This window comes from Eleutherodactylus coqui, chromosome 1 (genome assembly GCF_035609145.1).
Source record: "Eleutherodactylus coqui strain aEleCoq1 chromosome 1, aEleCoq1.hap1, whole genome shotgun sequence".
NCBI classification, from domain to species: Eukaryota; Metazoa; Chordata; class Amphibia; order Anura; family Eleutherodactylidae; genus Eleutherodactylus; species Eleutherodactylus coqui.
The window spans coordinates 4,341,548-4,368,941 of NC_089837.1; the positions used below are offsets into that span (position 1 = coordinate 4,341,548).

General features: G+C 54.3%; 1 protein-coding gene across 11 annotated transcripts; it reads left to right on the forward strand.

Moving 5' to 3' along the window:
- The first annotated feature begins 682 nt into the window (after window positions 1-682).
- On the forward strand, window positions 683-22,556 carry ABHD1 (abhydrolase domain containing 1). 11 transcript variants are annotated; one of them, XM_066594310.1, is made up of 11 exons: window positions 1,710-1,722; window positions 1,784-1,840; window positions 1,963-2,075; window positions 4,170-4,330; window positions 4,455-4,637; window positions 5,135-5,180; window positions 5,253-5,365; window positions 13,186-13,359; window positions 13,444-13,492; window positions 17,827-17,992; window positions 21,941-22,556. In XM_066594310.1, the coding sequence occupies exons 3-11, from the start codon at window positions 1,977-1,979 to the stop codon at window positions 22,138-22,140; spliced, it is 1,191 nt and encodes a 396-aa protein (XP_066450407.1). In that variant the 5' UTR covers window positions 1,710-1,722; window positions 1,784-1,840; window positions 1,963-1,976; the 3' UTR covers window positions 22,141-22,556. The 11 variants fall into 11 exon arrangements, with proteins under 11 accessions (XP_066450417.1, XP_066450411.1, XP_066450413.1 ...); XM_066594320.1 differs by lacking the exons at window positions 1,710-1,722; window positions 1,784-1,840 and adding an exon at window positions 683-704; XM_066594314.1 differs by lacking the exons at window positions 1,710-1,722; window positions 1,784-1,840 and adding an exon at window positions 711-762.
- Window positions 22,557-27,394: the final 4,838 nt, after the last annotated feature.

Below are 27,394 nucleotides of genomic sequence, written 5' to 3' on the forward strand. Positions count from 1 at the left end.
GAGGGGCTGAGATGCAGGCAGTGAGACAGGTGGAGGCAGGAGAGAAGGAGGAGCTGAAACAGGTGGAGGTAGGAGAGAAGGAGGATCTGAGACAGAGGGCAGTAGAAGAGAAGGAGGAGCTAAGAAGGAGGCAGGAAAAGGAGGGGCTGAGATAGGAGGAGGCAGGAGAGAAGGAGGGGCTCAGAAGGAGGCAGTGAGACAGGTGGAAGAAGAGGGAAGAAGGAGCTGAGACAGGTGGAAGCAGGAGAGAAGGAGGAGTTGAAACAGGTGGAGGTAGTAGAGAAGGAGGAGCTAAGACAGGTGGAAGCAGGCGAGAAGGAGGAGCTGAAACAGGTGGAGGTAGTAGAGAAGGAGGAGCTAAGACAGGTGGAAGCAGGCGAGAAGGAGGAGCTGAAACAGGTGGAGGTAGTAGAGAAGGAGGAGCTAAGACAGGTGGAAGCAGGAGAGAAGGAGGAGCTGAAACAGGTGGAGGTAGTAGAGAAGTAGGAGCTAAGACAGGTGGAAGGGGAAGAGAAGGAGGAGCTGAAACTGGTGGAGGAAGGAGAGAAGGAGGAGCTAAGAAAGGTGGAGGCAGGAGAGTAGGAGGAGCTGAAACAGGTGGAGGTAGGAGAGAAGGAGGAGCTAATAAGGAGGCAGGAGAAGGAGGGGCTGAGATAGAAGGAAGCAAGAGAGAAGGAGGGGCTCAGAAGGAGGCAGTGAGACAGGTGGAAGAAGAAGGGAAGAAGGAGCTAAGACAGGTGGAAGCAGGAGGAGCTAAAACAGGTGGAGGTAGTAGAGAAGTAGGAGCTAAGACAGGTGGAGGCAGGAGAGAAGGAAGTGGTGTGACAGGTGGAAGCAGGAGAGAAAGAGGAGCTAAAACAGGTAGAGGCAGGAGAGAAGGAGGAGCTGTAACAGGTGGAGGTAGTAGAGAAGGAGGAGCTAAGACAGGTGGAGGCAGGAGAGAAGGAAGCGGTGCGACAGGTGGAAGCAGGAGAGAAAGAGGAGCTAAAACAGGTAGAGGCAGGAGAGAAGGAGGAGCTGTAACAGTTGGAGGTAGTAGAGAAGGAGGAGCTAAGACAGGTGGAGGCAGGAGAGAAGTAGGCGTTGCGACAGGTGAAAGCAGGAGAGAAAGAGGAGCTAAAACAGGTAGAGGCAGGAGAGAAGGAGGAGCTGTAACAGGTGGAGGTAGTAGAAAAGGAGGAGCAAAGACAGGTGGAGGCAGGAGAGAAGGAGGCGGTGCGACAGGTGGAAGCAGGAGAGAAAGAGGAGCTAAAACAGGTAGAGGCAGGAGAGAAGGAGGAGCTGTAACAGGTGGAGGTAGTAGAGAAGGAGGAGCTAAGACAGGTGGAGGCAGGAGAGAAGGAGGCGGTGCGACAGGTGGAAGCAGGAGAGAAGGAGGAGCTGAAACAGCTGGAGGTATAAGACAAGGAGGAGCTAAGACAGGTGGAGGCAGGAGAGAAGGAGGAGGTCGGGGAAGTGAAGGCTGCCTCTCTGCCCTCAGGAGACACATTCAGTAGAACACATGTATCTACTAGCTTCCTTCTGTCATGATCTTCTCTTTTATCTGGACACTGAGGAGTTAACAAAGCTTCCCATTACAAAGATGGCTGCAGTGGTCTCTAAGTGGGAGGGGCATGTGTTACAGTGGGTGTGGCTGCTTCTGTATCTGCTCTGTCAGATCCTGAGACTACCGGTAAAAGTCAGCAGAAGTCCGTGGTGTTGTGCGTGACGGCAGGGTAGCAGCGGCGGTGGGTGGATACGGTGTGGGATAGCCTGTGGGTACAGCGGGTCCGGTGGGTGGATACGGTGTGGGATAGCCTGTGGATACGGTGTGGGATAGCCTGTGGATACGGCGGGTCCGGTGGGTCATGTCCTCCCATTCTGCGCTTTGTTACATTGTTTCTTGTTTGTTGTGTAACATTCTTGGATACATCACGTTGTTGTGACTAATGTGTTACATTGTTTGTGCTTCTTCTGCTCCAGGTGCGGCCGGCGACATGCATGGAGGGTCTCCCCATCAGCCTCCTGTGTGGACCCCCCTGCTCCTGGGTGTTGGGGTGGGCTGGCTGCTCTACTACTGGACACGGGTTTCTCGGGTCAGTCTCTCTGTCACCTTGTGGGTCTTCCGGGCTGTCCTGTCACCGAGGACAAAGTCTCTCCCCTCCCCCTCTCCACTCCTCTCTCGCCAGGCGTCCGTAATGGTCGGAGCTTCCTAAACTGTAATCTTCACTCTCCAGACCGCCCGTCAGAAAGTCCTTCATACCTGATGCATCATGTAGCTGCGCAGCCAAGTGGAGCGAGCGATAACGTGTAACACGCCAACGATGCGTGCGCTCCGTGTCCGTACGAACAGGAATATTTTGGAGATTTGCGGATACCTTCTAGACGTCTGTGCGATCCCCGGGTTCAGGAAGCGTTTGGTGTAGAGAAAGGAGAACCACAAGGCTCTGGATAGCTGAGCCCACAGACCGGGGGGTCACCCCAAAACCCACAGCAGACACCTACGTCGCTCCATCCATCCTGTGGCTCATATTTACAACCTGAGATCCGGAGCCCACCATCAGTGTCGCACTACAAGGCCCAGAAATCACTTCTAAGTCTACCAACTATCTACATTGGCCAAATATGTGCATACAGAGAAATAAACCACTACTAGACTCTTGTGTCCCTTCCTCTGAACCCCTCTGCCCTTCTCTGTTCCTTCCAACCCCACTGTCCCCTTCTGTCCATTCTTATGGACCCCTTTGTTCCTTTCTCCGGACCCCTCTGTCCTTCTCTGCTTCCTCCTCCGGACCCCTCTGTCCTTCTCTGCTTCCTCCTCCGGACCCCTCTGTCCTTCTCTGCTTCCTCCTCCAGACCCCTCTGTCCCTTCCTCCGGACCCCTCTGTTCTCCCCTGCTTCTTCTTCCGGACCCCTCTGTCCTTCCCTGCTTGTTCCTCTGGATCCCCCTGTCCTTCTCTGCCCCTTTGTCCGGGCCCCCCTGTCCTTCTCTGCCCCTTTGTCCGGGCCCCCCTGTCCTTCTCTGCCCCTTTGTCCGGGCCCCCCTGTCCTTCTCTGCCCCTTTGTCCGGGCCCCCCTGTCCTTCTCTGCCCCTTTGTCCGGGCCCCCCTGTCCTTCTCTGCCCCTTTGTCCGGGCCCCCCTGTCCTTCTCTGCCCCTTTGTCCGGGCCCCCCTGTCCTTCTCTGCCCCTTTGTCCAGGCCCCCCTGTCATTCTCTGCCCCTTTGTCCGGACCCCCCTGTCCTTCTCTGCCTCTTCCTCCGGACCCCTCTGTCCTCCCCTGCTTCTTCCTCCGGACCCCCCCCCCCCCTGTCCTTCTCTGCCCCTTTGTCCGGACCCCCCCCCTGTCCTTCTCTGCCCCTTTGTCCGGACCCCCCCCTGTCCTTCTCTGCCCCTTTGTCCGGACCCCCCCTGTCCTTCTCTGCCCCTTTGTCCGGACCCCCCCTGTCCTTCTCTGCCCCTTTGTCCGAACGCCCCCTGTCCTTCTCTGCCCCTTTGTCTGGACGCCCCCTGTCCTTCCCTGCTTGTTCCTCTGGATCCCCCTGTCATTCTCTGCCCCTTTGTCCGGACCCCCCTGTCCTCCTCTGCCTCTTCCTCCGGACCCCTCTGTCCTCCCCTGCTTCTTCCTCCGGACCCCCCTGTCCTTCTCTGCCCCTTTGTCCGGACCCCCCCTGTCCTTCTCTGCCCCTTTGTCCGAACGCCCCCTGTCCTTCTCTGCCCCTTTGTCTGGACGCCCCCTGTCCTTCCCTGCTTGTTCCTCTGGATCCCCCTGTCATTCTCTGCCCCTTTGTCCGGACCCCCCTGTCCTCCTCTGCCTCTTCCTCCGGACCCCCCTGTCCTCCCCTGCTTCTTCCTCCGGACCCCCCTGTCCTTCTCTGCCCCTTTGTCCGGACCCCCCCCTGTCCTTCTCTGCCCCTTTGTCCGGACCCCCCCCTGTCCTTCTCTGCCCCTTTGTCCGGACGCCCCCTGTCCTTCTCTGCCCCTTCTGCCGGACCGCCCCCCCCCCCCCGTCCTTCTCGGCCCCTTCTGCCGAACCACTCTACCCCTTTTTCCAGACTTCTCTAATCATTCTATGCTACACCCCTCTATCCCTACAAGCGGACCCCTCTGTAGACCTTCTGTGTCTTGCTCTTGTACTTTTTGCTTTACCCCTCCTGGTTACCCAGTCTGACTGTGTGTTGTCTCTTTGTAGAGACCTCACCTGGTGTCCTCGGGGCCCCTGCGGCAGTTCCTGGAGTCTCACTGCCCGGTCGTGATGGAGAAGTTCTGCCCGACCTTCTGGTGTCCAGGGGGGAGACTGCAGACCATTGTCAGGGTCATGTTGGCCTCCAGGCCTCACGTCTCATACAGGAAGTAAGTGACCCCTGTCCTTGTAAGTTCATGTAATGGCTTACCATCTGATGACCCGCTCCCTCTTCGCCGTCTGCTCCCAGCCGTGTCTCTATTAATGGCACCATATTGTGGTTTTTTCGTACAGCGAAGTCATCAGCACTGAAGATGGCGGTCAGATATCTCTGGACTGGATGGACAATGATGAGAGTCCCCACTTCCCGGACAGTTCCTCCCGCCCCACTATTATCCTACTGCCGGGCCTTACAGGAAACAGTCAGCAGTCCTATATACTACACCTGGTCAGACAGGCTGATCGCGATGGTTACAGGTAACGAGTGGACGCTGCAGATGGCCTACGCAGAAATGGGGCCTTCCCTCATTCTTCCTGCCACCCGTCTCCATAGATCACACACATTTACTGCCACCAATACTTTTGGCGCCATTTTCTCTGACAGCATGAAGTCCGACCCCTTAGAAACGCCCGGTGACCCTCTCCAGGCTGAGAGTCGTGGTGGAGCGTTTGTGGTTCCGTATATAAGAGGGCTTGGATCCAACATGGTGGCTTCGATCATCGGCGCTGGTTACGGCAGTTGCTTTCAGGGTACATGGATGTTAGCTGGTGCCGCTGATGCTCGAGATTCCTCGCTAATTGCTGGGCAGCGTCGGCGCTTCAGGTTGTGAGTCCAGATGCAGCCTGGAAATGAGCGGTGAACTGCGAGCGTCAGCGGCTCCATCTTGGGTACCCGCGCCCTGACGAGCCGATATGGGGCAGATAACCTTGCGCCAGGGGATATTCACGTGACGTGGTGTTTCTGCTCTCGGCAGGTGCGTGGTGTTTAATAACCGTGGCTTCGGTGGAGAGAAGTTGCTGGTAAGTAGCCGTCATCTGTGGCCGTTGGTTTACAATGGCGCTCAGCAGGTGACGTCCTCCATCTCTCCACAGACTCATCGTACGTTCTGTGCAGCCAACACAGAGGACCTGGCCCAAGTGGTCAACCACGTCCACCGCCACCTCCCAGACGCTCCGCTAGTGGCTGTGGGGGTGTCAATTGGGGGGTAAGTGGTTATGTGGCATCTCCTGGGTCCCCGGACATTAGACTTTGGCGATTACAGCAGTGACATGATGGGCTTCCTCAATACTCCAAACACAACCAGATCCGGGTATGTCGTCACTGTTGGGGGCGGCGCGATGTCACCACCCGGACACAGCCAGACCGCCTTCTGCCACCACCAGCCCCGACGCTACAGCCTGCACATTCCTGGATAATGAGGAGTGACTGTAGAAAGGCCCTTCACTCCATCAGTCACACCCAGAGCTGCCGTCACCATTGGGCTTCCCGTTGGCATTCAGGCTGCAGGTCCTCATGTGCTGCTTTGCATTGTTCACACAGATCATTATGGCAACCTTAACTGTACATCTAATCGTTGCCGCCAATGCCGACCCTCACCTGACCGCAGCCACCGATGCTGACCCTCACTACGCTCACCCAACCGTCGCCACCAATGTTAATCCTCACCTGACTGCCCCTGATGCCGACCCTCACCACGCTCACCCGACTGTTGCCACAAATCCTAACCCTTATTGCTGTTGCTGACCCTCACCCGACCGCCGCCGCCGATGCCGACCCTCACCACGCTCACCCGACCGCCGATGCCGACCCTCACCACGCTCACCCGACTGTTGCCACAAATGCTAACCCTTATTGCTGTTGCTGACCCTCACCCGACCGCCGCCGCTGATGCCGACCCTCACCACGCTCACCCGACTGTCGCCACAAATGCTAACCCTTATTGCTGTTGCTGAGCCTCACCCAACCGTCGCCGCCAATGCTGATCCTCACCTGACCGTCACCACTGATGCTGACTAGAGATGAGCGAACACCAAAATGTTCGGGTGTTCGTTATTCGTAACGAACTTTCCGCGATGCTCGAGGGTTCGTTTCGAACAACGAACCCCATTGAAGTCAATGGGCGACCCGAGCATTTTTGTATTCCGCCGATGCTCGCTAAGGTTTTCATGTGTGAAAATCTGGGCAATTCAGGAAAGTGATGGGAATGACACAGCAACGGATAGGGCAGGCGAGGGGCTACATGTTGGGCTGCATCTCAAGTTCACAGGTCCCACTATTAAGCCACAATAGCGGCAAGAGTGGGCCCCCCCCCCTCCCAACAACTTTTACTTCTGAAAAGCCCTCATTAGCATGGCATACCTTTGCTAAGCACCACACTACCTCCAACAAAGCACAATCACTGCCTGGATGACACTCCATTGCCACTTCTCCTGGGTTACATGCTGCCCAACCGCACCCCCTCCCCCCCACAGCGCACACCAAACTGTCCCTGCGCAGCCTTCAGCTGCCCTCATGCCACGCCACACTCATGTCTATTTAGAATTGCGTCTGCCATGACGAGGGACCGCAGGCACACACTGCAGAGGTTGGCACGGCTAGGCAGCGACCCTCTTTAAAAGTGGCGGGGCGATAGCCCACAATGCTGTACAGAAGCAATGAGAAATAGAATCCTGTGCCACCGCCATCAGGAGCTGCACACGTGGGCATAGCAATGGGGAACCTATGTGCCACACACTATTCATTCTGTCAAGGTGTCTCTGCATGCCCCAGTCAGACCGGGCTTTTTAATTCATAGACACAGGCAGGTACAACTCCCTATTGTGAAGTCCCTGTCGACCCACAGCATGGGTGGCTCCCTGGAACCCACCGGCGGTACATAAAAATATCCCATTGCATTGCCCAACACAGCTGAGGTAGTAATGTCGTGCTTAATACAGGTGGGCTTCGGCCCACACTGCATGCCCCAGTCAGACTGGGGTTCTTTATAAGTGTACAGATGTAGTAAAAACTCCGTGTGCACCTACAGCATGGGTGGGTGCCAGGAAGCCACCGGCGGTACATAGAAATATCCCATTGCATTGCCCAACACAGCTGAGGTAGTAATGTTGTGCTTAACCCTTTCCAATCCAATTTGTATATGGTTTTCCTAGGGGGCTTACTCTTTTTCTGCTGTTATACAACGGCGCTATATGCTGGCTAAAGCCAGTACTGCATGAGCTGACACGTAGGATAGGCTCCGACAGCAGAGAGGCTGGCAATATACAGTAAGAGAACCCCGACGGACGTCTACCAACAACGGAGCTGTACAGCCTTAAACCCTAATGTCTTCACAGGTCACACAGTGGACTGGAAAGGGTTAATGCAGGTGGGTTTCGGCCCACACTGCATGCCCCAGTCAGACTGGGGTTCTTTACAAGTGGACACATGTAGGTTTAACTCCCTGTGGACCCACTGCCTGGGTGGGTGCCAGGAAGCCACCGGCGGTACATAGAAATATCCCATTGCATTGCCCAACACAGCTGAGGTAGTAATGTCGTGCGTAATACAGGTGGGCTTCGGCCCACACTGCATGCCCCAGTCAGACGGGTTCTTTAGAAGTGTACAGATGTATTAAAAACTCAGTGTGCACCTACAGCATGGGTGGCTCCCTGGAACCCACCGGCGGTACACAAAAATATCCCATTGCATTGCCCAACACAGCGGATGTAACGTCAGCTGTAATGCAGGTGGGCTAAAAATTAATTTGATTACACTGTAGGCGAGGGCCCACAAAAATTGGTGTACCAACAGTACTAATGTACATCCCAAAAATTGGCCATGGCCAGCCAAGAGGGCAGGTGAAACCCATTAATGGCTTTGGTTAATGTGGCTTAAGTGGTAACTAGGCCTGGAGGCAGCCCAGTGTAACGAAAAATTGGTTCAAGTTAAAGTTCCAACGCTTTTAAGCGCATTGAAACGTATAAAAATTGTTCAGAAAAATTATTTGAGTGAGCCTTGTGGCCCTAAGAAAAATTGCCCGTTCAGCGTGATTACGTGAGGTTTCAGGAGGAGGAGCAGGAGGAGGAGGAGGAGGAATATTAGACACAGATTGATGAAGCAGAAATGTCCCCGTTTTTGATGGTGATAGAGAACGATGCTTCCATCCGCGGGTGCAGCCTACGTATTGTTTAGGTATCGCTGCTGTCCGCTGGTGGAGAAGAGAAGTCTGGGGAAATCCAGGCTTTGTTCATCTTGATGAGTGTAAGCCTGTCGGCACTGTCGGTTGACAAGCGGCTACGCTTATCTGTGATGATTCCCCCAGCCGCACTAAACACCCTCTCTGACAAGACGCTAGCCGCAGGACAAGCAAGCACCTCCAGGGCATACAGCGCGAGTTCAGGCCACGTGTCCAGCTTCAACACCCAGTAGTTGTAGGGGGCAGAGGCGTCACCAAGGATGGTCGTGCGATCGGCTACGTACTCCCTCACCATCCTTTTGCAGTGCTCCCGCCGACTCAGCCGTGACTGGGGAGCGGTGACACAGTCTTGGTGGGGAGCCATAAAGCTGGCCAGGCCCTTAAAGACTGTTGCACTGCCTGGGATGTACATGCTGCTCGATCTCCGCACCTCCCCTGCTACCTTGCCCTCGGTACTGCGCCTTCTGCCACTAGCGCTGTCGGCTGGGAATTTTACCATCAGCTTGTCCGCCAGGGCCCTGTGGTATAGCAACACTCTCGAACCCCTTTCCTCTTCGGGAATCAGAGTGGGCAGGTTCTCCTTATACCGTGGATCGAGCAGTGTGTACACCCAGTAATCCGTAGTGGCCAGAATGCGTGCAACGCGAGGGTCACGAGAAAGGCATCCTAACATGAAGTCAGCCATGTGTGCCAGGGTACCTGTACGCAACACATGGCTGTCTTCACTAGGAAGATCACTTTCAGGATCCTCCTCCTCCTCCTCCTCCTCAGGCCATACACGCTGAAAGGATGACAGGCAATCAGCCGGTGTACCGTCAGCAGCGGCCCAAGCTGTCTCTTCCCCCTCCTCCTCATCCTCCTCATGCTCCTCCTCCTCCTCCTGTACGCGCTGAGATATAGACATGAGGGTGCCCTGACTATCCAGCGGCATACTGTCTTCCCCCGCCCCCGTTTCCGAGCGCAAAGCAGCTGCCTTTATGGTTTGCAGGGAATTTCTCAAGATGCATAGCAGAGGAATAGTGACGCTAATGATTGTAGCATCGCCGCTCACCACCTGGGTAGACTCCTCAAAATTACCAAGGACATGGCAGATGTCTGCCAACCAGGCCCACTCTTCTGAAAGGAATTGAGGAGGCTGACTCCCACTGCGCCGCCCATGTTGGAGTTGGTATTCGACTATAGCTCTACGCTGCTCATAGAGCCTGGCCAACATGTGGAGCGTAGAGTTCCACCGTGTGGGCACGTCGCACAGCAGTCGGTGCACTGGCAGCTTAAAGTGATGTTGCAGGGTGCGCAGGGTGGCAGCGTCCGTGTGGGACTTGCGGAAATGTGCGCAGAGCCGGCGCGCCTTTACGAGCAGGTCTGACAAGCGTGGGTAGCTTTTCAGAAAGCGCTGAACCACCAAATTAAAGACGTGGGCCAGGCATGGCACGTGCGTGAGGCTGCCGAGCTGCAGAGCCGCCACCAGGTTACGGCCGTTGTCACACACGACCATGCCCGGTTGGAGGCTCAGCGGCGCAAGCCAGCGGTCGGTCTGCTGTGTCAGACCCTGCAGCAGTTTGTGGGCCGTGTGCCTCTTATCGCCTAAGCTGAGTAGTTTCAGCACGGCCTGCTGACGCTTGCCCACCGCTGTGCTGCCACGACGCGCGACACCGACTGCTGGCGACATGCTGCTGCTAACACATCTTGATTGCGAGACAGAGGAGGAGGAGGAGGAGGAGGGTGGTTTAGTGGAGGAAGCATACACCTCCGCAGATACCACCACCGAGCTGGGGCCCGCAATTCTGGGGGTGGGTAGGACGTGAGCGGTCCCAGGCTCTGACTCTGTCCCAGCCTCCACTAAATTCACCCAATGTGCCGTCAGGGAGATGTAGTGGCCCTGCCCGCCTGTGCTTGTCCACGTGTCCGTAGTTAAGTGGACCGTGGCAGTAACCGCGTTGGTGAGGGCGCGCACAATGTTGCGGGAGACGTGGTCGTGCAGGGCTGGGACGGCACATCGGGAAAAGTAGTGGCGACTGGGAACTGAGTAGCGCGGGGCCGCCGCCTCCATGATACTTTTGAAGGACTCCGTTTCCACAACCCTATACGGCAGCATCTCAAGGCTGATGAATTTTGCGATGCGGACGGTTAACGTTTGAGCGTGCGGGTGCGTGGCGGCGTACTTGCGCTTGCGCTCGAACACTTGCGCAAGCGACGGCTGAACGGTGCGCTGAACTACACTGCTGGATGGGGCCGAGGACAACGGAGGTGAGGGTGTGGGTGCAGGCCATGAGGCGGTAGTGCCTGTGTCCTGAGAGGGGGGTTGCATCTCAGTGGCAGGTTGGGGCACAGGGGGAGAGGCAGGGGTGCAAACCGGAGGCGGTGAACGGCCTTTGTCCCACCTTGCGGGGTGCTTGGCCATCATATGTCTGCGCATGGTGGTGGTGGTGAGGCTGTTGGTGTTGGCTCCCCGGCTGAGCTTTGCGCGACAAAGGTTGCACACCACTGTTCGTCGGTCGTCAGGCGTCTCTGTGAAAAACTGCCAGACCTTAGAGCACCTCGGCCTCTGCAGGGTGGCATGGCGCGAGGGGGCGCTTTGGGAAACACTTGGTGGATTATTCGGTCTGGCCCTGCCTCTACCCCTGGCCACTGCACTGCCTCTTGCAACCTGCCCTGCTGATGCCCTTGACTCCCCCTCTGAAGACCTGTCCTCCTGAGTAAGCGTTGCACACCAGGTGGGGTCAGTCACCTCATCGTCCTGCTGCTCTTCCTCCGAATCCTCTGTGCGCTGCTCCCTGGGACTTACTGCCCTTACTACTACCTCACTGCAAGACAACTGTGTCTGATCGTCATCGTCCTCCTGACCCACAGAAAGTTGTTGAGACAGTTGGCGGAAGTCCCCAGCCTCTTCCCCCGGACCCCGGGAACTTTCGAATGGTTGGGCATCAGTGACGATAAACTCCTCTGGTGGGAGAGGAACCGCTGCTGCCCAATCTAAGCAGGGGCCCGAGAACAGTTCCTGGGAGTCTGCCCGCTCCTGAGCAGGTGTTATTGTAGTGGAGTGAGGAGGCTGGGAGGAAGGAGGAGCAGCAGACAGAGGATTCGGATTGGCAGCAGTGGACGGCGCAGAACTGCGGGTAGACGATAGGTTGCTCGAAGCACTTTCTGCCATCCAGGACAGGACCTGCTCACACTGCTCATTTTCTAATAACCGTCTCCCGCGTGGACCCATTAATTGGGCGATGAATATGGGGACGCCAGAAACGTGCCTCTCTCCTAATCGCGCAGCAGTCGGCTGCGACACACCTGGATCAGGAGCTTGGCCTGTGCCCACACCCTGACTTGGCCCTCCGCGTCCTCGGCCGCGTCCACGTCCTCTAGGCCTACCCCTACCCCTCAGCATGCTGTATTACCAGTGATTTGATTTCACAGGCAGGAAATAAATTGGCGCAAGACTGCAGGCCAAATATAATTTTTGCCCTTTTTGGAAAACGAAAGGCCCCACTGCCTCTAGTGAATGAATTATCTAAGTTTAATAACTGTGCTGTGTCCCTGCTTATGTGTCACAGAACGTGAGGGTAGCAGAGTTATTATAACTCTTGGAGAGCAGGTATTTTTTTCCCAATTAAGGAAAGCAAATGGCGAAGCCAGCAGTAAAGCGTAGCTGGGTGCGTATGATTTAGCACTGTTCTTCACGCAGCTCACACGTCTCCACCGCCCGTAAGGACGGACAGAGGCTGGACAAATAGATTTGTTTTCAGTTTTTTCCCACCAACAGGCAGCACTGCGTATATTCAATGAACATGAGAAGTTTAATAACTGTGCTGTGTCCCTGCTTATGTGTCACAGAACGTGAGGGTAGCAGAGTTATTATAACTCTGGCAGAGCAGGTATTTTTTTCCCAATTAAGGAAAGCAAATGGCGACGCCAGCAGTAAAGCGTAGCTGGGTGCGTCTGATTTAGCAATGTTTTTCACGCAGCTCACACGTGTCCACCGCCCGTAAGGACGGACAGAGGCTGGACAAATAGATTTGTTTTCACTTGTTTTTCCACCAAAAGGCATCACTGCGTATATTCAATGAATAATAACTGTGTTGTGGCCCTGCCTATACAATTCTTTCCCTGCAGTATCAATGGAGGGTGGAATGCTCTGCAGAGGCGATTTTGAGAAGCCCAAAAAAAATGCAGCACAGCCAACAGCAGCCTGGACAGTACTGCACACGGATAAATATGGCCCTAGAAAGGACCGTTGAGGTTCTTGAAGGCTACACTCACTCCTAACACTCTCCCTGCCTATGCAGCACTTCTGTCCCTAATGCCGGGTGCAACGCTCTGCAGAGGCGATTTTGAGAAAAAAAAAATGCCACTGCTATCAGCAGCCAACACACAGCTATCAGTGGCCCTAATAAGGACCTTTGGGGGGTCTTGAAGCCTACACTAACTACCAATTCTTTCCCTACAGCAGCTCCGGTATAAACAGCACTGTCCCTCATCTAACTCACACGGCATCTGAGGCGAGCCGCGGGAGGGGCCGACTTTTATATTAGGCGGACACCTGATCTCCCCAGCCACTCACTGCAGGGGGGTGGTATAGGGCTTAAACGTTGCAGGGGGAAGTTGTAATGCCTTCCCTGTCTTTCAATTGGCCAGAAAAGCGCGCTAACGTCTCAGGGAAGGAAGTGAAAATAACCAGAACACCGCATGGTGTTCGTTACGAATAACGAACATCCCGAACACCCTAATATTCGCACGGATATCAAGCTCGGACGAACGCGTTCGCTCATCTCTAATGCTGACCCTTCTTCCTCCTGACCCCCACCCGCTGTCCCCTCCTTTAATGAACGTCTGTGATTATCTCCCTCCTCCTTCAGGATGCTGCTGTTGAATTATCTGGCCTCCACGGGTCGGCGGTCTCAGCTGGGCTCCGCGCTCGTCTTCTCCACCCCCTGGAACGTCTTTGCATCCACCGCCTCCCTGGAGCGGCCACTAAACTACTGGTTATTCAACCGCTCGCTGGTCACTACATTGAAAACCACGCTGTGTCGGTAAGAGCCAGAGGGACCCCCTCGTGTCCGCCGCCTGGGGCCTCCGCCGCCTTCCCATCCCCACCGCTGTCTGTTGTCTTGTAGGTTCCGTGACGTCATCGGTGAAGTTCTAGATGTGGAGCAGATCTTACAGGTGATACATGTATATCTTACAAGCTTCACACGCCGGGATGCTGGAGCCACGGAGTCGGCACACTTGGGCCGTACTTACACGGCCCAGAATATTCCACGACTGTCCCCAATGGGTTAATCTACGCCGCTCTTCCTTGCCCACTGATAGCGTAAAAAGGAAACACTGCGGCACGTTCTTGTTTTTTTCGCAAAACCCATCGCACTCGCAGGCAAAATCGCAGGATTAAGAGTGCGCTGTTGGTCCTCATTCCTCCAACCGATACCGCAGTCCCCCGTGAGGCCTGAGGGGGCGTTTACACGGGCTACTTCCTTGCGCAATTTCTGTGCGTTGCGAGATGCAGGGGAGAAGAACCCTTTATTTTAAATGGGCTGATCTACGTGCGCTCTTACTGCGAGGCGCCGAGAAATCGCTGCACGTCCTCACCTCCCCTATTGGAGCAAAACTAAAAATCCCGTGGCCCCGCTGCGTGCGGCGAGGGCGGCTCAACGCCTTTTTTGCTCCCATAGAGAATAATAGGCATCTTTAATGTGTGATGCCTGTTACACGCCAAATGCATCGCGCCCGCACTGAAAATCACAGATCTGGAAGTGCGATATCCCAGACCGATATTGTCCTCGTTCATATAACCCCCCCCCCCTCACGGTGGCTTCACACGGCGTATCTGCATGCGCAATACCAGAGGATTATTTTTTATATTTTTGCGCAGGTCCCTATAGAACTTACTTCAGGCTTTATTTTAACGTATGCTTCCAGGCAAAAACAGCAACACAAAGTCCATGCGACATAACATATGAGGTGCTGCCCCACGCAGGGTGCTCAGGGCCATGCGATATAACATATGAGGTGCTGCACCACGCAGGGTGCTCAGGGCCATGCGATATAACATATGAGGTGCTGCACCACGCAGGGTGCTCAGGGCCATGCGACATAACATATGAGGTGCTGCCCCACGCAGGGTGCTCAGAGCCATGCGATATAACATATGAGGTGCTGCCCCACGCAGGGTGCTCAGGGCCATGCGATATAACATATGAGGTGCTGCACCACGCAGGGTGCTCAGGGCCATGCGACATAACAGATGAGGTGCTGTCCCACACAGGATGCTCAGGGCCATGCGACGTAACAGATGAGGTGCTGCCCCACGCAGGGTGCTCAGGGCTATGCGATATAACAGATGAGGTGCTGCCCCACGCAGGGTGCTCAGGGCTGTGCGACATAACAGATGAGGTGCTGCCCCACCCAGGGTGCTCAGGGCTATGCGATATAACATATGAGGTGCTGCACCACGCAGGGTGCTCAGGGCCATGCGACATAACAGATGAGGTGCTGCCCCACCCAGGGTGCTCAGGGCCATGTGATATAACATATAAGGTGCTGCCCCACGCAGGGTGCTCAGGGCCATGCGATATAACATATGAGGTGCTGCCCCACGCAGGGTGCTCAGGGCCCTAGCGACAGAACATATGAGGTGCTGCACCACGCAGGGTGCTCAGGGCCATGTGATATAACATATGAGGTGCTGCACCACGCAGGGTGCTCAGGGCTGTGCGACATAACAGATGAGGTGCTGCCCCACGCAGGGTGCTCAGGGCCGTGCAACATAGCAGATGAGGTGCTGTCCCACACAGGGTGCTCAGGGCCATGTGATATAACATATAAGGTGCTGCCCCACACAGGGTGCTCAGGGCCATGCGATATAACATATGAGGTGCTGCCCCACGCAGGGTGCTCAGGGCCCTAGCGACAGAACATATTAGGTGCTGCACCACGCAGGGTGCTCAGGGCCATGCGATATAACATATGAGGTGCTGCACCACGCCGGGTGCTCAGGGCCGTGCGACATAGCAGATGAGGTGCTGCACCACGCAGGGTGCTCAGGGCTATGCGATATAACATATGAGGTGCTGCCCCACGCAGGGTGCTCAGGGCTGTGCGGCATAGCAGATGAGGTGCTGCACCACGCAGGGTGCTCAGGGCCATGCGACATAACATATGAGGTGCTGCACCATGCAGGGTGCTCAGGGCCATGCGATATAACATATGAGGTGCTGCACCACGCAGGGTGCTCAGGGCTATGCGATATAACATATGAGGTGCTGCCCATGCAGGGTGCTCAGGGCCATGTGACATAACAGATGAGGTGCTGCCCCACACTGGGTGCTCAGGGCCATGCGATATAACAGATGAGGTGCTGCCCCACGCAGGGTGCTCAGGGCCATGCGATATAACATATGAGGTGCTGCCCCACGCAGGGTGCTCAGGGCCATGCGATATAACATATGAGGTGCTGCCCCACGCAGGGTGCTCAGGGCCATGCAAAATAACATATCAGGTGCTGCCCCACGCAGGGTGCTCAGGGCGATGCGATATAACAGATGCAATGCTGCACCACGCAGGGTGCTCAGGGCCATGAAACATAACAGATGAGGTGCAGTCCCACACAGGATGCTCAGGGCCATGCGACATAACATATGAGGTGCTGCCCCACGCAGGGTGCTCAGGGCCATGCGACATTACAGATGAGGTGCTGCCCCACGCAGGGTCCTCAGGGCCATGCGACATAACAGATGAGGTGCTGTCCCACACAGGATGCTCAGGGCCATGCGACATAACAGATGAAAGCTGCACCACGCAGGGTGCTCAGGGCCATGCGACATAACAGATGAGCTGCTGCCCCACACAGGGTGCTCAGGGCCATGCGACATAACATATGAGGTGCTGCCCCACGCAGGGTGCTCAGGGCGATGCGATATAACAGATGCAATGCTGCACCACGCAGGGTGCTCAGGGCCATGAGACATAACAGATGAGGTGCTGCCCCACGCAGGGTGCTCAGGGCCATGCGATATAACAGATGAGGTGCTGTCCCACACAGGATGCTCAGGGCCATGCAACATAGCAGATGAGGTGCTGCACCACGCAGGGTGCTCAGGGCCATGCGATATAACATATGAGGTGCTGCACCACGCAGGGTGCTCAGGGCCATGCGACATAACAGATGAAAGCTGTCCCACGCAGGGTGCTCAGGGCCATGCGATATAACAGATGAGGTGCTGCACCACGCAGGGTGCTCAGGGCCATGTAACATAACAGATGAGGTGCTGGTCCACGCAGGGTGCTCAGGGCCATTCGACATAACAGATGAGGTGCTGCCCCACGCCGGGTGCTCAGGGCCATTCGACATAACAGATGAGGTGCTGCCCCACGCAGGGTGCCCAGGGCCATGCGACATAGCAGATGAGGTGCTGCCCCACGCAGGGTGCTCAGGTCCATGCGATATAACAGATGAAAGCTGCCCCACGCAGGGTGCTCAGGGCCATGCGATATAACAGATGAGGTGCTGCACCACGCAGGGTGCTTAGGGCCATGCGATATAACAGATGAGGTGCTGCACCACGCAGGGTGCTCAGGGCTATGCGATATAACAGATGAGGTGCTGCACCACGCAGGGTGCTCAGGGCTATGCGATATAACAGATGAAAGCTGCACCACGCAGGGTGCTCAGGGCCATGCAACATAACAAATGAGCTGCTGCCCCACGCAGGGTGCTCAGGGCCATGCGATATAAGAGATGCAATGCTGCCCCACGCAGGGTGCTCAGAGGTTTCCTCCTCAGGCTGTCAGGCCCTGACTCCTGGGAGCTGCAGTGTTTTATGCTTCAGTAATGGGGTCAGGGCCTACAGCTGAGTTTCCTGAGGACTAGGATGAAGTTGTGGACTGGAGCGCCACCCTGTCCAGACTAAGAGCCTGGGAGGGAGGTATACTCCATCCACCACTTCACTCTTTAACTACAACATTTAAAAATCTGCTTCTGCATGCTCGAATCCACCTCGTTCATAGTACAAATGCGTTGCTCTGAAGTGCATTTGTGCATACGCCCGTATGGCGCCGCCCTGAGGTACACGCAGGTCTGATGTGTTGCAAACCTGTGATTTTTGCTGCAATCACAATGTTTTGCTGGAATACGGCATCGCTTCGCTGCAGCGCAGGATCCGTCACACTGGGGCAATCACCTGGTTTCATCAGAACAGACCCTATGGTGCTCGCCTGAAAACCGTATCCACGCGCCAGCGCAATGCAAGCTCCTAAAAAAATACCGCCATTGTAAATTAAGGCATAATGTTGTCTTATCATGCGCGACACCTGACCATATCGCAATCGGTCAGATATCGCCTGTGTGTATGCAACCCAAGAGCGTGCGGCGGGTCTCAGGAGGGGAATGGGGGTGCAGGTGAAGGCCACCAGTCATAGATGGTGTCGGATGAGATGTGGGACCCGCGGTGGTGCGCCGCTCCCGTACTCCTCTACATTCATTGGTCTTGGTTGTGTTCCAGTCCCGCTCCATCCAGGAGTTCGATGAGCGCTACACGTCCATCGTCTTTGGCTACCGCTCGTGCCATGACTATTACCACGATGCCAGCCCTGCCAACAAACTACAGAAGATCAAGACTCCGGTGCTGTGCGTCAACGCTGCGGATGACCCCTTCTCTCCAGGTGAAGGTGAGTCCTTCGTGATGTCCGTCCCGATACTGAAGAGTTGTCCGTGCTGTTAGAGCTGACCCGTCCGTCCGCCTCCTCCGTTGGATCACCCACTCCTCCACCAGCGGCCATGTACAGGGTGGTGGCGTTGTACTAACGAGGGCGCTGCACTTCACAGTGCTGATCCTCCAATATGATGTTAGTAAGTCGCACATGATCCCATCTCCAACGCACTTGCCCAAATTAATGTTACTGTCCCTTTAACTGTAGCTAACAGAATTGTACATAGACCTATCACCCCCATTATCTCTGACCCCAGGGGCTCACACTCTAATCTCCCCCCTCAGTTTCAGCTTAGGTATCCTATTAGTTGGTATTGGAGATCCCATTAGGATATGCAGACCCCCTGCTGCCCGCTGATCCCCGTCTTCCCCCAGATCTCCTAGTATGGTGGTGGGCTGTATATCATAGATGACGTATCTCACCACAGTTGGCAGTTTTCACTTCATACTACTGTGCAGACAACTTGGTCTAATGGTTTGATCCTGCTCACTGGTCCTGGCGTTCTCCCCTCATTCCTCCCAAACCACACCCTCTTGCCTATTGATTGACATCTCCAGCTCCTGTGAGCCAGTTGGAACTCGCAGCGTCGCCTTCCCAAGAGAGACGGAGACGTCAATCAATAGACAAGAAATGGGGTTTAGGAAGAATGATGGGAGCCAATCCCAGTGAGAGGAATGCCCATCAGACCATTTGTAGGTCATTTGCATATTGAGAGTGTGGCGGAAAAATGGCAATTATGAGGGCAAGTAAAAAAGAGCCGTTTCTTCCCCTACGTCCTACAGCAGCACAACCATGGGGTAATTCTGGCCCTGTGAACTGATAGGATAGCTTCACTTTGGATGAAATAATGAAGTATTTTACTGATTAATCGCTCCCCCGCCTCCCCACCCTCGATCAGCCGACTGTCCCTCCTTCCCTCCCTACCTGTGAGTTCTGCCCTAAGGACAGATAGATAACCTGTACAGGAGGTTTTTCTCTTTTTTCAGCTATTCCTCATGTCAGCAGTCCTCGCCTTGGACCTCCCCTCAGACCTCCACCCCTAGTCATGCTAGGCCATGTGAGGCAAGCAGTTTCTACTTCTTGAGCCAAAAGGAGTTAGGTTTTACCGGAACGATCTGTGGTGCCTCCTCACAGCACCTTTAACCACAACCCAGAGTTTCAGTGCCGCGGCCTTTGGTCGGTCTGTCTTGAATGCTGATCTGCATGAGGGCGGCTCTATGGGGTAACGTCTTCCTAGATCCCCTTGGTTGTGCTGCTGTAAGACGTAAGGGAAGCGTTGATTCTGATTGTTAGTCTGTTTTCCCCTAATCCTAACAGTGGCACGAGCTTCCGGCCCTCTCTTGATAACTGCACTCCAGTAGGGGGGGCTAGTTAGCCCCTAGAGAGTGGAGGTAGAAATGAATACGTTAATTATTTCACTATGACTTCGATCTGTCCTCTTAGTACATGGGGGCAGCATTACCCCCTCCGTTGTGCTGCTGCTAGATCTAACTGTCATACCGCTTATACCAGGATTGCTCTATGATTTTACACATCGATGATGGGCTTCATTTAAAGGGACAAAACGCTTTACAGAATCCGGGCCTGAGAAGCCGATCACCCTGGCTGGGTTCGACTCTCGGCAACCCTGACAATCGGTTGATATTGCCGGGGGAGCAGTGGCCAAGAATTACCGGACCGTTCCTTTCTGGGTCATAAGGAGGGGTGTAAAGCAGGGGCCTCGGCTGTGTGACCTTCATCTGTCCTAATGGGGCATGTGCTCTTGGGAAGCAGTTCCCACAAATGGGTGTAAACGTCCTGAGGATGGCATGGGGTCAGAAGCTGCGACTGACAGCCGGCGCCCCGCTGCAACAGTGGGGATCGGTGAGAACACTGAGCCCCGCTATTAACTCCTTACATGCCACAATCAATGTTGGTTGCGACATGTAAAGGTTTCTCAGAGAGGGGGGTGCTCCCTCTGTGATGACAACTGCCCTCGGCCATGTAATCGCTGAGGGCTGTTGGGTTGCAATGGCAACTAGACCGCAGACAATGGCGTCCAGGTATGCTATGGCCTATGATCTCTATGTAGGATGATAATGCATTGAAGTACTGTAGTGTTGCAGTGTATTATAAGGACTATCATAGTGTCGCAGGTTCAAGCCCCTTACAGAGACATTAAAAAAAATCTGCTATTTTGAGCATTTTCCACTCTTTGTGTAATAAAAAATTAAATTCTTAGTATCACCAGATCCCTAACGACCCGAAGAATCCATTATATTGTTATAATGTTTATTCTGCACAGGAAATGGTATAAAAAACTGGAGCTCAGTTACTGTTCTGTAATAATAATAGCCATCAAGAAAGTTGTATCTGCTCGGAGGTGGGGCCAATATAGATGGCCGCTCACAGAAAACCTGCAGCCCTCACTTTGAAAAGTAGAGCTGAAAGTTCCCCAAAAACCATCATGTCCTTAGGTCCAGAAGAGGCTGCGACCCTAAGGGGTTAAAGGGAACCGGCCATCCTCATCTCGGCAGAGCTCCATCATGATGAGCAGAAGACGCACGCTCAGCCATCCGCAGAGTCACGGGGTCACATGACCCTCCACCAGGAACGGGGCGCCCAGTATGAAACACAGCGCCCCGGACCTCCCGTTCCATCACTCATGGCGTAGTGTATGGGGCTCAGACGTGATGACAGGTTCCCTTTAACCCCTTAAGGACCAGACACTTTTTAGGGATTTCCCCCATGTGGAGGTTTTACTGCCGTATTTTTTTTCCTTAGCTACCAAAATTATTTTTGCTGCGTTTTTTTCCCCGTGACATTTAGGGCGATCTTCTTCTTCTTCTTCTTTTTTTTTTTAAATATCTTTATCACTGACTTTTTTCACGTTTTTCTTTTGTTTTTTTTTAACATTTCTAGTTTTTTTTTAAATTAGTCTATTTACGCTATAATAAAGTATGGGATCGGGCTCCTCGTTTTGTTTCGGACTTTTTGATATTATTTATGTCTGGTTTTGGATTACGGGGTGCGTATAGCGATGGTTGTGGTTGGCGTCGGCTTTGGCTCATTTTCTCTCTTATGTATGTATTTTATTCTGTAATCTTGTTATACTGATGTATGTCGTTATGTTTTTTACTCTCCGTGTCCCCCGTGACGTCATATAAGACCTCTGGGGACAGTCACATGTTTGTTTATTTGACAGTTTCCTACTGTAGTTGGGGCAGCCATAGGAGCCGCATCCATAGGAGCCCCAGTTACAGGGCAAAACAACCCCTGTAGTGACATTAGTCATTGGCAGAGCTGGTCAGGGTCTTGTACCACCCTGCAGCTCTGCTATAGCAGGGAATACCGGCGGTCACGTGACCCTCGGGCTCCTGTAGTGGAAGTTACACTTCCAGTTTCTAGTACACAGTACTCATTGAGCGCTGTGTACTTGGCAAAGGAAAAGGCAGAAAGGGTTAAAACCCCTCCGGCCTTCTCCTGTGGGTTATCAGCTGTCACTAACAGCTGTCACCCCATCCTGATTCTAATTGATTGCAGAGCAGGAGGCTTAGATCCCCACAATAATTTTACTACCAGTGGGGCTTTAAGCCCAGGACCAGGCGCCATATATTTACTGGGCCTGGTCCTAAGCGGGTTAATGACAGCGGCCGACTCCACTGTGAGGGCCGACTGGATCCGAAGCGGTGTTTATCATCAGGACAAATACAGGTGGAGCGACAGGGAGATACAGGAGGTCCCACCAGTCATGAGGAAGGTCCGCCATATTGTGGGGGATATCCATGATGCTCATCATATCATCCTGCATATCGTAACAGGTCTGATCCCAACACGGACTGTATGGCGGCGAGCGTCTTTAGATCTGCAGTCAGCTTTACGTGAGATATTGCACTAATGTCTCCAATGTTTTCCATCTTGCGGCAGCACTTCCCCTGGATGAAGCTTCCTCCCATCCCTACCTGGCGCTGCTAGTTCCTGCTCATGGTGGACACATTGGCTTCCTAGAAGGTCTATATCCAAATCGCCAGCGCTACATGAACCGCGTTTTTTCCCAGTTTGTGGGCGCCACCCTCCAGCGATATGATGATCTCAGGAACATTACCAAGAGTAGATCCCAGAACTGATCATGATCTATACCTCATCCAATAAGAAGAGATCTTGCCGAATGGCATTGACTACTAAACCCTACGATAACAGACTAAGAACACAGCAGCTCTGAGGGGCCCGGGGCCCCAGTCCTACAGACCAGGGGGTGCCTCGTGTATGAACAGTTATGCCAGGGTGCTGGTGGAAGAACCATGAAGGCTCACGGAGGAGGCCACTGGTTACACTGAGGTCCTGTCTATACATACCGGGAAAACATCCATAGACAACTAGGAAAATCTGTTCCTTGGCCATGGTCTGCCGCCTTCCTGTACGGGGTCCAACCATAGTCAGAAGCAGAAGAGAACATGGACCAAAAGTAGAGGGCCTGACCTAAAGGGGTGGTGGTAGGGTTTTACAAATAAAATTATTTATGTACATTTCTAGTTATCAAAGACCAGGACTAAATGATCTATTACCGCCATACTGTTTACGAAGAAAACACACCACATAATGACCGCTATTACCAATAAGACCACCAGATGGTGCTCACCAGTATTACCACTATACAGTGAGTATTAGGAGAAGAACAGGAAGGGGAGGGGGAAGCAACTCGATGAACTGAAATGAAAACTTACAGGAGTTCTGATATCAGACGGCGCCCCTTTAAGAACACATCGAGCAGCACAGACAGCACCCAGCATCCCCGACAAACAGATGATTTTGAATTAGTAAACCGCAGCCAACCAGACACTTCCCGTCACAAACACTACAGAAGAAGCTGTCATCTTACTGCGGAGCCCGTACTGCGGTTCCATCTCAGGCAGATCTGTAAATGATGAGAGTTGTGGCGATTAGATGAACGGTCTTCTCACTGGAGGCCCTAAAAGTGGTTCCCCCCGTGGCCTATAAGAGGCTCTCAGACGCCCCTTGTGTGTAGTGACCTCTTCTTCCGCTTGTAGAGCTTGTTGGCCACTAGACGCCTCTATGATGCAGAGAAGAGACCCCGTTACCAGAGTCTGAGAGGGGCGCATTATTGGGAAGCTGGAGGGTCGTATCGATGAATTGTCCCCCACCGGCCGTTCTGACCAGACTGTTAGGGGGTGTTGTGACCAGTGAATGGGGGCACACAAGGTGACCAGGCTCAGGAACCCCCCCTACAGACCACCAGTAGAGGAGCATCTGACCAGACTGTTAGGGCGTGTTGGGACCAGTGGATGGGGGCACACAAGGTAACCGGGCTCAGGACCCCCCCCCCCCCCCCCCCCCTACAGACCACCAGTAGAGGAGCATCTGACCAGACTGTTAGGACGTGTTGGAACCAGTGGATGGGGGCACACAAGGTGACCGGGCTCAGGACGCCCCCTACAGACCACCAGGAGAGAGGAGCATCTGACCAGCCTGTTAGGGGGTGTTGGACCAGTGGATGGGGGCACACAAGGTGACCGGGCTCAGGATGCATCTGACCAGACTGTTAGGAGGTGTTGGGACCAGTGGATGGGGGCACACAAGGTGACTGGGCTCAGGATGCCCCGTACAGACCACCAGTAGAGAGGAGCGTCTGACCAGACTGTTAGAAGGTGTTGTGACCAGTGGATGTGTGAGGGCACACAAGGTGACTGGGCTCAGGACGCCCCGTACAGACCACCAGTAGAGAGCAGCATCTAACCAGACTGTTAGGAGGTGTTGTGACATGTGGATGGGGGCACACAAGGTGACTGGGCTCAAGACGCCTCCTACAAACCACCAGTAGAGAGGAGCATCTGACCAGACTGTTAGAAGGTGTTGTGACCAGTGGATGGGGGCACACAAGGTAATGGGGCTCAGGGCGCCCCTACAGACCACCAGTAGAGAGGAGCATCTGACTAGACTGTTAGAAGGTGTTGTGACCAGTGGATGGGGGCACACAAGGTGACCGGGCTCAGGACGCCCCCTACAAACCACCAGTAGAAAGGAGCGTCTGACCAGACTGTTACAGGGTGCTGGGACCAGTGGATGAGGGCACACAAAGTGACCGGGCTCAGGATGCCCCCTACGGACCCCCAGTAGAGAGGAGCGTCTGACCAGACTGTTAGGGGGTGTTGGGATCAGTGGATGAGAGCACACAAGGTGACCGGGCTCAGGACCCCCAACAGACCACCTGTAGAGAGGAGTGTCTGGCCTGACTGTTAGGAGGTGTTGGGACCAATGAATTTGTGAGAGCACACAAGGTGACCGGGCTCAGGACACCCCCTACAGCCCACCAGCAGAGAGGAGCATTTGACCAGACTGTTAAGAGGTGTTTGGACCATTGACTCCATATATGCCCGCTCCGTAATGATGTGGGGCCCTGGAGCATGAGCCTGTCCTTCTCCGTACTCTTCTCTTCCCATCATTCTTCCTGGTTTTATGTTCAGAACTGTATTACTTCCTCCTCTGCGTTACGAGATAAAACTCTAGACCTGCAAAGTTGATGATGGCTCTTGGTTGTAGACAACAAAGAGCAAAAATAATGCGGCACGGCATTACCCAGAAAACTCAATGTAATGTTATAGAGGGAATATCTGTAACAAGATATATTATATATGCATGATCATACGGGCTCCAGGATATTTAATGCCTCTTCAAAAAGCTAGGGTCAGATTATACCTGCGGAAACAGAGATACACTACGTTGACAAAAGTATTTGCCCCCCAGCAGTCCTTCGCTGTAGAACTGACAACGGGGTCTGGTGGAAGGATGTCACCAGGTGTAAAGCTGACAACGGGGTCTGGTGGGGGGATGTCACCAGGAGTAGAGCTGACAATGGGGTCTGGTGGTGGATGTCACCAGGTCTAGAGCTGACAACGGGGTCTGGTGGGGGGATGTCACCAGGTATAGAGCCCACAACGGGGTCTGGTGGGGGGGATGTCACCAGGTGTAGAGCTGACAACGGGGTCTGGTGGGGGGATGTCACCAGGTACAAAGCCGACAACGGGGTCTGGTGATGGGATGTCACTAGGTGTAGAGCTGACAATGGGGTCTGGTGGGGGGATGTCACCAGGTGTAGAGCCGACAACAGGGTCGGGTGATGGCATGTCACCAGGCATACAGCTAACAATGGGGTCTGGTGGGGGGGGATGTCACCAGGTGAAGAGCTGACAACGGGGTCGGGTGATGGCATGTCACCAGGCATAGAGCTGACAATGGGGTCTGGTGGGGAGGATGTCATCAGGTGTAGAGCTGACAACGGGGTCTGGTGGGGGGTTGTCACCAGGTGTAGAGCTGACAACGGGGTCTGGTGGGGGGATGTCACCAGGTGTACAGCTGACAACCGTGCCAGGCAGGGGGGATGTCACCGGGTGCAGAGCTGACAACGGGGCCTGGTGCGGGGATGTCACCAGGTGTAGAGCCGACAACTGGGTCAGGTGGGGGGATGTCACCAGGTGTAGAGCTGACAACGGGGTCTGGTGGTGGATGTCACCAGGTATAGAGCCGACAACGGGGTCTGGTGATGGGATGTCACTAGGTGTAGAGCTGCCAACGGGGTCTGGTGGGGGGATGTCACCAGGTGTACAGCTGACAACCGAGCCTGGCAGGGGGGATGTCACCGGGTGCAGAGCTGACAACGGGGCCTGGTGGGGTGATGTCACCAGGTGTAGAGCTGACAACGGGTTCTGGTGGGGGAATGTCACCGGGTGTAGAGCTGACAACGGGTTCTGGTGGGGGAATGTCACCGGGTGTAGAGCTGACAACGGGGTCTGGTGGTGGATGTCACCAGGTATAGAGCCGACAATGGGGTCTGGTGATGGCATGTCACCAGGCATAGAGCTGACAACGGGGTCTGGTGATGGGATGTCACAAGGTGTAGAGCTGACAACGGGGTCTCATGGGGGGATGTCACCAGGTGTACAGCTGACAACCGAGCCTGGCAGGGGGGGATGTCACCGGGTGCAGAGCTGACAACGGGGCCTGGTGGGGTGATGTCACCAGGTGTAGAGCTGACAACGGGTTCTGATGGGGGAATGTCACCGGGTGTAGAGCTGACAACGGAGTCTGGTGGTGGGATGTCACCAATTGTAGAGCTGACAATAGGGTCTGACAGTGGAATGCTACCAGGTGTAAAGCTGACAACGGGGTCTGGTGGGGTGATGTCAACAGGTGTAGAGCTGACAACGGGGTCTGGCAAGGGGATGTCACCAGTCCTTTATGTCCAAGAATTGCTTGTTTTGCCGCTCCTGATCTCTCAGCGGTTGGTTAGTGTCTTCAGCCTGCTGATGGCCACCATCACTCACACGGCCTCCTCTCTGGAGCGCAGCTTGAGAGCTCCCCTACAATTAAGGCCAACAGCATGAACTCCAGCTCCTCTTACCTGTGGTTTATTTTATTCATTCATGTTGTACTTCTTTCTCCCTGTAGAAGTGGTCTAGTGTTATCTAGCTTAGTTATTCCTTTCTGTCTGAACCTCCTTCTCCTCCGTTGGTCATGTGATCTCATTCTGAGCAGCTCAGATCTACTTGGGGTTATGTGGTCAGTTTCTAGTCCGCTCCTCTGTGTGATGCTGTTATAGGTTCCCTTCTACAGATACTGCTTAGAGGGACCATATAACAGCATCACACAGAGAAACGGACTAGAATTGGCACACACAACCCCAAGTAGATCTGAGTGAGTCGGAATGAGATCACATGACCATCTGAGGCGGACGAGTGGCCCTTTTATGCAAAATTTGTGTTAAACCAGTTGAATTCGGTTGGGGACCACTCAAACCAGCAGCCGAATGAAAGAACTAAAGAGGATCCGGTCCTTTAGGGACAAAACACCCTGGTCTTAAAGGGTTATGGCAACCATTGTCAGCGGCTCTACAGGGCCGACGCACGTTTCTCTGGGTAGGAAATGGAGCACCATCCTGCCTGTACCAAACCCATTAGCATAGTGCCAATGGCAAGTCACCAAGCCCATTGGCCGTTGCCATGCTTAGGACGCTCTGACATCGCTCACCCTTGGATCGGCTGCACACAGTCACATATCCATTGCAGAATCTGGGCGTCTGCAGCAAATACAGGGCAGACCAGGAGCAGAGCTGCTCCCCCGACCCGATACCGGACCAACTTATGATAGCGGTTGTATTAAATAATTTGAGTTCTGCGGGCTCGTCGTACATTTATTCCCCTTAGGTGTTTTAGTGCTGAACAAGCAGCTCCAGGCATCTCAGCCAATGCCTCTGGGAAGTCCTCACACCCTCTCATTGGCTCACGTTATGTTGTGGCCTTGTGTCCCCCTCATTCTGCACTCCGTACCCCATAATTACAAAGTGACAACCGAACAGGAGAAATCTTT